This window comes from Electrona antarctica, assembly GCF_951216825.1.
Source record: "Electrona antarctica genome assembly, chromosome: 13".
Taxonomy (NCBI): Eukaryota; Metazoa; Chordata; class Actinopteri; order Myctophiformes; family Myctophidae; genus Electrona; species Electrona antarctica.
In genome coordinates, this window is record NC_136794.1 from 43367577 (window position 1) to 43380972 (window position 13396).

General features: G+C 43.6%; 2 protein-coding genes across 4 annotated transcripts; both read left to right on the forward strand.

The window, feature by feature from the left end:
- Window positions 1–551: 551 nt before the first annotated feature.
- On the forward strand, window positions 552–6864 carry LOC306935185 (cytochrome P450 2K1-like). Of its 3 annotated transcripts, none has more exons than XM_079518111.1 (7): window positions 552–924; window positions 2335–2461; window positions 2662–2846; window positions 3248–3410; window positions 3993–4123; window positions 5490–5652; window positions 6279–6858. In XM_079518111.1, the coding sequence occupies exons 1-7, from the start codon at window positions 706–708 to the stop codon at window positions 6464–6466; spliced, it is 1176 nt and encodes a 391-aa protein (XP_079374237.1). In that variant the 5' UTR covers window positions 552–705; the 3' UTR covers window positions 6467–6858. The 3 variants fall into 3 exon arrangements, with proteins under 3 accessions (XP_079374237.1, XP_079374238.1, XP_079374239.1); XM_079518112.1 differs by having other exon boundaries at window positions 3269–3410; window positions 6279–6852; XM_079518113.1 differs by lacking the exon at window positions 552–924 and having other exon boundaries at window positions 2408–2515; window positions 6279–6864.
- A 1599-nt stretch (window positions 6865–8463) lies between these two features.
- Window positions 8464–12683, forward strand: LOC306935187 (uncharacterized protein). Its single transcript, XM_079518118.1, has 2 exons — window positions 8464–8851; window positions 10634–12683. Exons 1-2 carry the CDS (start codon window positions 8776–8778, stop codon window positions 11578–11580), a joined length of 1023 nt encoding a protein of 340 aa, XP_079374244.1. The 5' UTR covers window positions 8464–8775; the 3' UTR covers window positions 11581–12683.
- Window positions 12684–13396: the final 713 nt, after the last annotated feature.

The following is a 13396-nucleotide window of genomic DNA, read 5'->3' on the forward strand; positions in this document are numbered from 1 at the left end:
TCTTCATATATACATAGGCGGATCTAGAAATGATGGGCACCTGGGCCACCGTCATGCAAAAGGGCCCCCCCATCCCGACGTGGCGCATACTGTCTGCACACGTGTACGCATAACAATTATGACATATACGTAGGCCTGCGATATTCAGAATGTACAGCAAGGGATTGCTTAAAATTAATAAACAGCCAAAAACTAAGCCAATTAAATAAATGCAAACTGAGGGTTTAAAAAATGAATAAGCCCATTGTTAATAACAGTGACAAGGACCGTGTGTGTCATTGTTCTTCACTGTTACCCCTTTTTGGGGGGGGGCCCTGAGCTTGAGCCTCTTTGCAGTCACGCGGACGCTCAAGCTCAGGGGCCCCCCTAGCTCAGGGGCCCCTGGGCCTGGGCCCAACAGGCCCGTTGGATAATTCTCCCCTGAATCTTTGATGCAGTCTAGTGAGCTTAAGTAGCCCGCCCAGTTGGTCAGCTGACTGCCACATCAGCGAATGACGTGTGGGACTTGCACACACTTAACACCCACATAGTACATATGTATGGCCCAAATTGTCGTAGATGAAACACACCCAAAATTAAAGTCATTGCCTCCAGCTGCATGCGTGGCTTTGGCCTAATGCACCTGCAGTCGCCACAAACAAAGGGAGTTAATTACTTGTATTGAGGGATTTCCGGGGAAGCACGATTTGCCAGCTCACTTCATGGATGCAGGTTGAGAGTTTGTTGAGTACAATGTGTCTTTTAGAAGATGTTTTACAGTCTGCCAGTTCAATCCTGCTGCTGGGAGCTGTTCTCCTATTAGTCCTCCACCTCCTCTCCTCCAGCACTCTGCAGGAACACAGGAAGGAACCTCCCGGACCCAGTCCTCTGCTTGGAAACTTACTGCAGTTGGATCTCACTAGTCTACACACCTCCCTTTGTCATGTAAGTATTGTGTTACTCATAATGTACTGTGTTGCTTTGTTTCTAGCCGCAATTTGCAACTCTAGATGTTTTTATAATGGGGTGAATCTAGGGTTGCAATACCCTCGAGTCCATTGACTCCCCGTGCACTCATCCAAATTGCTTTTGCGATCTGCTTGTATTAAACGTTAAACTCACCAACAACTTGCAGCTGTAGGGAAAGCTTGAATTATCTTAGCTTTCTCTGCAGGTGATTCTTTTTTTAAGTGTTGGCGTTTGAAAGCACTCGTTTTTATTAACTGGTCGCGCTGCTGCCTCATGTGCGGCTGTGGCTCAGGAGGTAGAGCAGGTCATCCAATGATCCATGGGTCAGCGGTTCGAATCCCGGCTCCTCCTGTCTACATGTCGAAGTGTCCTTGGGCAAGACCTTGGTACCTTGCATGGCTTCCGCCGCAATCGGTGTATGAATGGGTGAATGTAATGCACAATCTATGTAAAGCGCCTTGGATAAAGGTGCTATATAAATGCACCATTTACCATTTATGTGCAAATTTGAAACGGGTGGTGATACACAGGGCCATTCAGTGACTTCGACGAGTGCTTCCAAACTCCAACACTTAGAAAAATAATCACCTGCACAGAATTTCTGTCTACGGTGGATTTTTATGACACAAACGCTATGCAGAGTGAAAGAGGGTAATTCAAGCACCCTACAGCTGCAATATTGGTGACTTTAATGTTGTTTAAAACAAGCAGATCGCAAAAGCAATTTGGATGAGTGGGCGAGTCAATGGAGGGTATTGCAACTCTAGATTCATTCCATTATAAAAAAAAATCTAGAGTTGCAAATTGCGGCTACTTTGTCTGTGATAAGCCAATCTGAGAATCCCATCGTCAAATATTCGGGAGACAGCGGCCCCTGTTGTTCCTCAATTTGAGGCAACAGTCTGTCTTGAGAGTGATAAGCAAAAATGCCTGTAGGTGAAACTGTAAGTAATTAACTGTAAGTGAACATTATTATCAAATGAGTGTCTTAAAATATATTGCACTGGAGGCTGGAGGCTCCTGATGAAGACTTTTGAAAGCAACAGAGAGGAGATGAGAAGAATAATTGAATGCCACAGACGAATAACAGTCTAAGTCCACACTATTGATCCATAATGTATAAATGATAGATAAGGGTTCAGGACAACGAGGCCTTTTCGTGGAGGGGTCAGTCTGAAATTTGGACTTAGACTGTTTTTCGTCTGTGGTACTCAATTAGGGGTCTGAAGGAAACTCTGAACCCTCAAATACTCAGAGGCTTTATAGATTCATTCCTGATGAGGAAGAAGGGTTTGGAGGTAAAATATCAATTCTAGTGGTACTCTTACGCTACTACAACCCATCAACGCTTATTATTTTACATTGTCACCTGTCTGTTGATTTTAGGACTCACATTATCATGACGACAACCTGGTCAACAGTGTGACGAGTTTGCTTCTAGCTGGAACTGATACTACAGGAACTATAATTCGATGGGGTCTACTGTTGATGGCCAAGTACCCTCATATTCAAGGTACAGTATAGACTATGGGTCTACTGTTGATGGCCAAGTACCCTCATATTCAAGGTATAGACTATGACATTACTATGACATATCTGATGACAGATATGAGCCGACAAATACTATAGCTTTCTCTGGTGAAATTATATTTAAAGTGCTTATGAGACTGTAGGATTATTGTAAAACGCTTTATCCCTTTCCCGTTTTCCCAGATCAGGTTCAGGAAGAGCTTAGCAGGGTGACGGGAAGTCGTCAGGTGCTTGTAGAGGACAGGAAGAACCTACCCTACACGGATGCTGTTGTCCATGAGATCCTGAGAGTATCCAACATTCTTCCTCTGTCGATTCCTCACATCACTAGCCGAGATGTCACCTTCCAGGGCTATTTCATCAAGAAGGTAAATTACAATAAAAAAAACATGAATATATTTGTGCATGACATGTTCCTCTGAAAACATGAAACAGTAGTCAGTCAGTCAGTCAGTCAAAGGCGGCGGTGGCTCAGGGGTAGAGTGCCTGGATGGGAACCGCAAGGTTGCCAGTTCGAACCCCGGCTCCCCCAGAGTTACTGTCGAAGTGTCCTTGAGCAAGACACTGAACCCCTAATTGCTCCTGATGTGCTAGTTGGTGCCTTGCATGGTTTCCGCTGCCATCGGTGTATGAATGTGTGTGTGAATGGGTGACTGTGCATTGGGTGAATGTAATGCACAATCTATGTAAAGCGCCTTGGATAAAGGCGCTATATAAATGCACCATTTACCATTTATTTATTTTTATGTTTTGGGCCTTGGTGTAATAGAGCTGTTATCTTTGGGAACAGGGAACTCCTGTGATTCCTCTACTGAGTTCTGTCCTGAATGATGACGCTGAATGGGAAAGTCCACACACATTTAACCCCAATCATTTTCTGGATAAAGAGGGTCAGTTTGTCAAGAGAGATGCCTTGATGCTCTTTTCTGCAGGTAAATGTTTGAGTATTGTTCAGTATTGAGTGTGGATGATGTGCACAATTTAGGGCATTCACTTCTAGTCATTTTTACTAGTTGACTAGTTGCCTAGTTTACTAGTCGACTAGTTGTTTAACTACCTATTATGTAAAAAATAAATTAAAAAAATAAACTTTCTTTTTTCTTTTTTTTTAAATAAATATTTGTACATTGAAAAACTGTGTACATGGTGACTATAACTATAATCTACCTGATCTTGAGGCCTACAAAATCGGGGGGGAAAAATAAAAATAAAAATAAACTTTTTTTTTCTTTTTTTTCCTTATCAACTAGTCAACTAGTACCAACAAGGTCGACTAGTGGATTTACTAGTCGACTATAGTCGACTAGTTGCTTAATGCCCTGCCACAATTTTGCCAGGCATATATATCTCTGTCAAGCCGACATGCAGAGATTATGTTATCCTGTTATCTCTCCCTCCCGTCTGCATATCCGTCTGCGTACAGCTAATCTTGGACCGATTGGTGTGGAAACCTTTTTCTAGTTTCTTTCTCAGTTCAACCACGGTTCAAACTGTTGCATAACTTGTTTTTTCAGGCCGTAGGGCATGTCCAGGAGAGAGTCTGGCCAAGACGGAGGTCTTCCTCTTCCTCACCTCTCTCCTGAAGCACTTCCGTTTCACTCCTCCACCCGGGGTAACGGCGGATGAGGTGGATCTGACGCCAGCTGTAGGTTTGCCCCTCCAACCTTCACCTCATCAGCTGTGTGCCGTCTGTCGACTCTAAATAGGACTACAGTTCTTGCAGAATATTTGCCATGTGTTCCATTATTGCATTGCTCACTTTGATAAGGTCCTCATAATGGATAGTATAGGTAAGCCGGACTTGAATCATGGGTCATCACCATCAGTCATGTACAGTGTAACTGTTTGTGTACTTTACAGTACTATGTTACGATCAAAGACTGATTGAAAGGTAGAGGAAACAGTAGAATGTGAATAGAACAAGAAGACTACAGTTCGTCTCATGTGGACAGTATGATATCACATGGAACAAACATTCACTCGAGCAACTAAGGAATGGAACCACATAGATGTATTTAATAATCATTTTAATGTCATTTTTTTTATATGCATTCCTAGCTAATAAAGTTGTTTCTATTCGACATGTTTCTTAAATAGTTGATCATAAAGAGATCGGTCAATAGTTAAAGCAATTTGGATGAGTGGGGAGTCAATGGAGGGTATTGCAACTCTAGATTCATTCCATTATAAAAAAAATCTAGAGTTGCAAATTGCGGCTACTTTGTCTGTGATAAGCCAATCTGAGAATCCCATCGTCAAATATTCGGGAAAACAGCGGCCCCTGTTGTTCCTCAATTTGAGGCAACAGTCTGTCTTGAGAGTGATAAGCAAAAATGCCTGTAGGTGAAACTGTAAGTAATTAACTGTAAGTGAACATTATTATCAAATGAGTGTCTTAAAATATATTGCACTCTGAGCACTGTTTCCCAAACATTTTTCCAGAGAATTTCTGAAATTTTGTGAAAATGGCAGATCTACAAGCTCAGAACGTGTCACACCGTGACAGGTTGTGAACGTGTAGATCTGCTATTTTCCCTAGTTTGGGTCCCGGGGAGACATCCAATGTACTCTTTTGGGGCTTGAGCAAAAGAGTTTGGGAACCACTGCTGTAGAGCATCATTTTACACATGATTTGACTGAGGGGCTGCCTTTCGAGTTTCTTTTTTCATGTCATATGAAAGCGGGGAATCATAGCTTCAAATTGACATTGGTTGTTCAGTTTGACCCACCAGTTTTGGAGATATGGCTTATAGAGTAACGGCGAGAAACAGCGAGTTGAGAAAACAGGCTTGAAAGGTTCACTTCTGTGGACTCTTAACATTACACCTAGCTACATTTATTTCATATTTACATCAGACATGCTCTAGTATGGGAAGAGTCTGCCTGTGCTATTCACTCATTTTGGATAAAACATGAATACATTCAGTTTTTCCTCCTCTGGTGAAAAGCTGGAGGTTGCACGATGGCAGCTCCTCAGTCAAATCTGGTCGCATTTTGTCTCTATACTGCAGCTGTCCAAGAAATATGGACCAGTGTTCACAATCTACCATGGAGCTAAGAAAACTGTGGTCCTGGCAGGATACAAGACAATCAAACAGGCTCTGGTCAACTATGCTGAGGAGTTTGGAGACAGAGAGATCTCTCCTGTATTGTATGAATGGAGCAAAGGACATGGTAACGTTCTGTATAGTTTTGTTTCGTGTAGCTCAGTTCATTTGTCACATGTTTTATGTCTTGGACAAGGTTAATGTTCCTTTGTTTCTTGTGTGTGTGTACATACATACATACATACATACATACATACATACATACAGGTGGCATATAATGATGCTTTTTGAAACTCCCAACTAGTTGCCTAGTTTACTAGTCGACTAGTTGTTTAACTACCTATTATGTAAAAAATAAATTAAAAAAATAAACTTTTTTTTTTTTTTTTTTTTTATAAATATTTGTACATTGAAAAACTGTGTACATGGTGACTATAACTATAATCTACCTGATCTTGAGGCCTACAAAATCGGGGGGGGATTTTTTTCCTTATCAACTAGTCAACTAGCACCAACAAGGTCGACTAGTGGATTTACTAGTCGACTAGTTGCTTAATGCCCTGCCACAATTTTGCCAGGCATATATCTCTGTCAAGCCGACATGCAGAGATTATGTTATCCTGTTATCTCTCCCTCCCGTCTGCATATCCGTCTGCGTACAGCTAATCTTGGACCGATTGGTGTGGAAACCTTTTTCTAGTTTCTTTCTCAGTTCAACCACGGTTCAAACTGTTGCATAACTTGTTTTTTCAGGCCGTAGGGCATGTCCAGGAGAGAGTCTGGCCAAGACGGAGGTCTTCCTCTTCCTCACCTCTCTCCTGAAGCACTTCCGTTTCACTCCTCCACCCGGGGTAACAGAGGATGAGGTGGATCTGACGCCAGCTGTAGGTTTGCCCCTCCAACCTTCACCTCATCAGCTGTGTGCCATCAGTCGACTCTAAATAGGACTACAGTTCTTGCAGAATATTTGCCATGTGTTCCATTATTGCACTGCTCATAAAAAAATAACTTTGATAAGGTCCTCATAATGATTAGTATATGGTAAGCCGGACTTGAACCATGTGTCATCACCATCAGTCATGTACAGTGTAACTGTTTGTGTACTTTACAGTACTATGTTACGATCAAAGACTGAAAGGTAGAGGAAACAGTAGAATGTGAATAGAACAAGAAGACTACAGTTCGTCTAGTGGACAGTATGATATCACTTGGAACAAACATTCACTCGAGCAACTAAGGAATGGAACCACAGATGTATTTAATAATCAGTTTAATGTCATTTTTATATGCATTCCTAGCTAATAAAGTTGTTTCTATTTGACATGTTTTTTAAATAGTTGATCATAAAGAGATCGGTCAATAGTTATTGTATTAATGTCTTGCTGCCACAGTTGTCTTGTTCATTAGCTCTTAGCTATTGAAAAATATTAGAATTTTAGAAAAAGCGTGACTGTGTCGCAAATTTGGAATATATATATATATATTCTTTCAGAGCGAACGTTTTGAACTCAAATCTTTGCTTCTGGGAGGGGGGGGGTCCCTGGAACAACATATTTTCAGATGGGGGTTGGCGGCCAATTTCATATAATTTTGGGGGTCCTTCACAAGAACATGTTTGAGAACGACGGACATGGAAACATGGGTTTTTCTGAAAAATGTCAGGGTTTAGAAGACATTTGTTGAATCTGTTCTCGGGTCTAAATGGATTAAACGCAGGAATGGGATGGTTTTAGCTGTATGGTAGCTCTCTATCTGTGTCGTTTTCTTCTTGTCTTCAGCAGTCCTAAATGACCCCTCAGAGCAGGGGACCGGTCTTCAGCAGTCCTAAATGACCCCTCAGAGCAGGGGACCGGTCTTCAGCAGTCCTAAATAACCCCTCAGAGCAGGGGACCGGTCTTCAGCAGTCCTAAATGACCCCTCAGAGCAGGGGACCGGTCTTCAGCAGTCCTAAATGACCCCTCAGAGCAGGGGACCGGTCTTCAGCAGTCCTAAATGACCCCTCAGAGCAGGGGACCGGTCTTCAGCAGTCCTAAATGACCCCTCAGAGCAGGGGACCGGTCTTCAGCAGTGCGTCTGACATTGCATGTTTCGATGAACTGAGTAGCCTACATAACAAGAAACAGAAAACAGGCTTTCTTGGATAAATCCTTTTTGCAGACCTTGTATTGTACTGAGGCTATTAAAAAAGTGCAGATCTACAAGCTCATAGAGTGACTTTGTGTCATGCTATGAGCTTGTAGATCTGCTCTTTTTTTTTTTTTAATCTTAAACATTTTTGCGAATCTTTGAATGTAGCCTATATATTTTTTTTTTTACAAGTGAAAATTCCTCACTCAAATCTTTGCCTCTGGGGGTCCCTGGGGGCCTCTGGGGGTCCCTGGAATGAAATATTTTGAGATGTGGGTCTGGTCTGCAGCCATACTGTACATGTAGCCTACATTCTGGGGATCCTTGACACGTAAAGGTTTGAGAACCACTCATATTATATAACATACGTTTTTTTCAGAAAACTGTTAGGATTTAGAAGACATTCATAGAATCGGCCTCAGGTCTCAATTCTTTAAGAGATATTCAGTCCCTTTATTTTATTTTTTTACCATGAATGAATCAACATTTCAGTTTTCAAACATACCATTTCAGACACGTGAATTCTGATAAATGGATGTAAACTACAGTGTAACCAAAGGCAGAATAAATCACACAAGCCTCAGCAACATTTATATTTGTGGAATTAAACATGATTTTTGTAAGCAAAGTATAGTTTTGACCAATATAACCCCGTCAATATAACACGTCACAAACTCACAATATAACACGTCACAACACGTCAGTACATGTTGTGATTTTAATAGTCAAAACCTTCCCATTGCAATAATGACAGACAGGTGTCATTATTGCTGATCATGAACAGCTGTGGGTTCAGCAGCCAGCCTTAAACCCTCTGCTGAGGACCAGCCATGACACTTCTTCTTCTTTAAACCCTCTGCTGAGAACCAGCCATGACACTTCTTCTTTAAACCCTCTGCTGAGAACCAGCCATGACACTTCTTCCTCAGCTCTTAAACTAGTTCTGTACCTAAACCTACAGCTCTTAAACTAGTCCTGTACCTAAACCTACAGCTCTTAAATGAGTCCAGTACCTAAACCTACAGCTCTGAAACTAGTCCTGTACCTAAACCTACAGCTCTGAAACTAGTCCAGTACCTAAACCTACAGCTCTGAAACTAGTCCAGTAGCTAAACCTACACAGATGACCATGGCAGCGATGGGATTCAGAAGCTTCTGCAAACTTGCTCTGGTCATGCTGACTGTATGGGTTGCCCAAGGTAAAAGCTTTTCACTACGTTTCCAATGTGTTTTTTTGAGTGGTGTAAACCACTCCTACAACTGGCTTTGTTAGTCTGTGCAGAAAAAATTAGCATGGTTGCTATGTTCACCCTGTTCACCCGGGTGTGATTTCATTACGTCAGACATGATTTCATTACGTCAGACAGGCTATATAAGACCTTACACCGGCTTTGTTAGTCTGTCTGACGTAATGAAATCATGTCTGATGTAATGAAATCACACCTGGGTGAACAGGGTGAACATAGCAACCATGCTCATTTTTTCTGCACAGGCTATATAAGACCTTACACCACTCAGTTCACACGGGTGTTTAATTGTAGGTCTGTTGCAGATTCATCTGGAAGACTTTAATAGCCACAATTTGCAACTCTAGATTTTTGTTAATAATTATGTTGACTCTAGAGTTGCAACACCAGCCATTGACAGCCCATTCATTCACGCAGAAAAGTCCTATCGGATTGTATTAAATGACCCAACATTGCAGCTGTACTTTCTATGTGTTTGTTTCATAAAAATCCACGTATAGATATAAGATAATATGCTATGAGCTCCTTTATGCTAAGAAATTCCGTGCAGGTGAAATTCCGTGCATTGTTGGGAGTTTGGAAGCGCTCGTCAAAGTCACTCAGCGGTCCTGCGTACCACCCGTTTCGAATTTGCACATATTGCAGGAAGCAGCAGCACGCCATAATGTTCATAATGTATGTACATAAGCCTGCATGCGTGAGTAGACGATGAAATGACCAAAAGCTTTTTGGAAAGTGAAATATCCTCTACAGCAGGGGTGCCCAAAAGGTAGATTGCGATCTACCAGTAGATCACAAAGGCTGTGCAGGTAGGTCAATTGCCATTGAGAATGCATTGGGCGTTTAAGTTAAATACGGGGGGGACATATTTTGATTTCTCCCCCCTCCCTATTCCAAAGCCCCCCCCAGGTACATTATATATTTAAACTATTTTCAGCAATGGTACACATTTTGAAAGTAGAGCTCACGTCATAAATGTGTGGGCACCAGTGGCGTGCACAGATAGACACTAGGGGGTGCTAGAGCACCCCCTGCCCTTTTGGCAATGTGCCCTTTTTCAAAAATAGCAGACCTACAAGCTCGTAGCGCGCCACTCGGTGGCGCGCTATGAGCTTGTAGATCTGCTATTTTTCAATAGCTAAAGCATAACATAATGCTAACACCAAAAAGGGTTCCCGCCCAAAATGGATTAAGGCAACCGGCCGGTTCCACGCGATGCACAAGGTGCCCTTTTTTAACTTGAGCACCTGCCCCTCTAAATGTCTGTGCACGCCACTGGTGGGCACCCCTGCTACAGGGAGTGTTAGAGAGGCAGGGGCTGAAATCACGTAAGAGGGCACTTTAGGACAAAAATAGCAGATCTACAAGCTCACAAGAGAGCTTGTAGATCAGCTATTTTCGGGTCGCAACCCAGCACTCTATCTACTGGAGATGCGCTGCGTACGACATGGATTTCGAAACAAATGTGTTCAACGCAAGATGCTGCGTTCAAGTTCAGGAGACTTCGGGAAAAAAAACTATTCTCCTGAATGCTGCCTTCCAGCATGGCATGGAAAGGAGGGCATTTGCATTTCTTTCACCATATAGTAAATGCTGCATTCGTGGCCTGGAGAGGGCAGTTGTTTTACAGACGGGTAAATGGGCAGGGGCCGAATCCCCCTTTGATGTCTATGCGTGCACGTCGCTGATGCTCTAAGTTTAATGTGAGTACTTTTTTCTTGTGTCGTCATACAGGCTTATGTTTCACGCTCTACCCCATGACCAACATGACCGGTCACATGACCAACATGACCGCTCCCATGACCAACATGACCGGTCACATGACCAACATGACCGCTCCCATGACCAACATGACCGCTCCCATGACCAACATGACCGGTCACATGACCGGTCACATGACCAACATGACCGGTCACATGACCAACATGACCGCTCCCATGACCAACATGACCGCTCCCATGACCAACATGACCGCCCCCATGACCAACATGACCGCTCCCATGACCAACATGACCGCCCCCATGACCAACATGACCGCTCCCATGACCAACATGACCGCTCCCATGACCAACATGACCGCTCCCATGACCAACATGACCGCTCCCATGACCAACATGACCGCTCCCATGACCAACATGACCGCTCCCATGACCAACATGACCGCTCCCATGACCAACATGACCGGTCCCATGACCAACATGACCGCTCCCATGACCAACATGACCGCTCCCATGACCAACATGACCGCTCCCATGACCAACATGACCGCTCCCATGACCAACATGACCGCCCCCATGACCAACATGACCGCTCCCATGACCAACATGACCGCTCCCATGACCAACATGACCGCTCCCATGACCAACATGACCGCTCCCATGACCAACATGACCGCTCCCATGACCAACATGACCGCCCCCATGACCAACATGACCGCTCCCATGACCAACATGACCGCCCCCATGACCAACATGCCCGCTACCATGACCAACATGACCGGTCACATATTAATAATAGTACCAACAATAATAATATTTATTATTATTATTATTATTAATATTAACATGACCAACATGACCGGTCACATGACCAACATGACCGCTCCCATGACCAACTATACCGCTCCCATGACCATCATGACCGGTCACATGACCAACATGACCGCTCCCATGAACAACTGACCAAAAAAAAACTATTCTCCTGAATGCTGCCTTCCAGAATGGCATGGAAAGGAGGGCATTTGCATTTCTTTCACCATATAGTAAATGCTACATTCGTGGCCTGGAGAGGGCAGTTGTTTTACAGACGGGTAAATGGGCAGGGGCCGAATCCCCCTTTGATGTCTATGCGTGCACGTCGCTGATGCTCTAAGTTTAATGTGATCTAATGTGGTCACATGACCAACATGACCGCTCCCATGACCAACATGACCGGTCACATGACCAACATGACCGCTCCCATGACCAACATGACCGGTCACATGACCAACATGACCGCTCCCATGACCAACATGACCGGTCACATGACCAACATGACCGCTCCCATGACCAACATGACCGGTCACATGACCAACATGACCGCCCCCATGACCAACATGACCGCTCCCATGACCAACATGACCGCTCCCATGACCAACATGACCGCTCCCATGACCAACATGACCGGTCACATGACCAACATGACCGGTCACATGACCAACATGACCGCTCCCATGACCAACATGACCGCTCCCATGACCAACATGACCGGTCACATGACCGGTCACATGACCGGTCACATGACCGCTCCCATGACCAACATGACCGATCACATGACCAACATGACCGGTCACAGCAGAGACGTGTTGAGTGGTCGTTCCAACAGTAATTGGACCAAAGGCAGCGCTGTGATGATGATTGACATGTTGAGAGGCGGGACCAACAGGACCCGGACCAATGACGGCACCGTGATCATGAATGACGGCAAAAGGGCTGCTTGTCGGTCGTGGTTTTTGTGTGGTCCGGTGGGTAACAGGTACAGTGAGTACCTTGAAGAACCGTACCCAATTTTGAAAAGTGAAGAACGGTTGCCCTAACACCGTGGATAGCTCGCCCCCAAAGCGTGGATATCTCGCCCAGAAGTGTGGATATCTCGCCCAGAAGTGTGGATATCTCGCCCCATGTTTATTTCTCATATTGGAACATTTTAGCCATTTTAGCCATTTTAGCCATTTTAGCCATTTTAGCCATTTCACTCTGTGTTGTTTATTTTACCTTATTTCTCATATTAAAACATTTAGAACCAAGTATGTTGTTGTTGTTGGTCACCTGATGCATGGGTAATGAATGGCTCCATTGTTGTTGTAATTCCTGAGTGAACGCTGGAAATGGGACTGCCTGAGCAGCCTCATACACACGTATCAAACGAATGTTCTGTGTTCTGTCTGTGCAGGTTAATGGGCTGCCACAATTGCAATTCCAATGGGAGTCACATGGTTTGACCAAACATTTGTGTTTGATGGGGCAGCAATCAAACACAAAATGTGTGGTCAAACCATGTGACTCCCATTGGAATTGCATTGTGGCAGCCATTAATCACAGACGGAACACAGAACATTTGTTTGATACGTGTGTATGAGGCCTCCCAGCAACTTCAACAGGATGTTGGCGAAAAATCCTTCTTCTGTCTACTGGCTTTAATTAAAGTTTCCCTCCTTCTTTCCCTATGTTGACTAACCTTACCACAATTTACCAAATGTGGGTTCCAAGATGTAACATTTGAATGTTTTAAGGTCGAGTCCATCCCATCTACAGTTGATTACAAAATGCAATGCTACAATTTAAAATTCATGCTAAATGGATTGAACCCAAGAAAGCACTATATATTTCATGTTTCCACTGGAGTCCTGTGTATTTAATTCAGTGAAACATTTAGTGACAGACACATACTGTATGCAAAAACATAAATGGTAAATGGTGCATTTATATACAGTAGCACCTTTATCCAAGGCGCTATACA

Coding starts and splice junctions, on each gene's coding strand:
- LOC306935187 (XM_079518118.1), top strand. CDS start 8,776: ATGACCATGGCAGCGATGGGATTCAGAAGCTTCTGCAAACTTGCTCTG. Junction 8,852..10,633: donor GACTGTATGGGTTGCCCAAG/GTAAAAGCTTTT, acceptor GTCGTCATACAG/GCTTATGTTTCACGCTCTAC.
- LOC306935185 (XM_079518111.1), top strand. CDS start 706: ATGCAGGTTGAGAGTTTGTTGAGTACAATGTGTCTTTTAGAAGATGTT. Junction 4,124..5,489: donor AGGTGGATCTGACGCCAGCT/GTAGGTTTGCCC, acceptor TCTATACTGCAG/CTGTCCAAGAAATATGGACC. Junction 5,653..6,278: donor TGAATGGAGCAAAGGACATG/GTAACGTTCTGT, acceptor TTGTTTTTTCAG/GCCGTAGGGCATGTCCAGGA.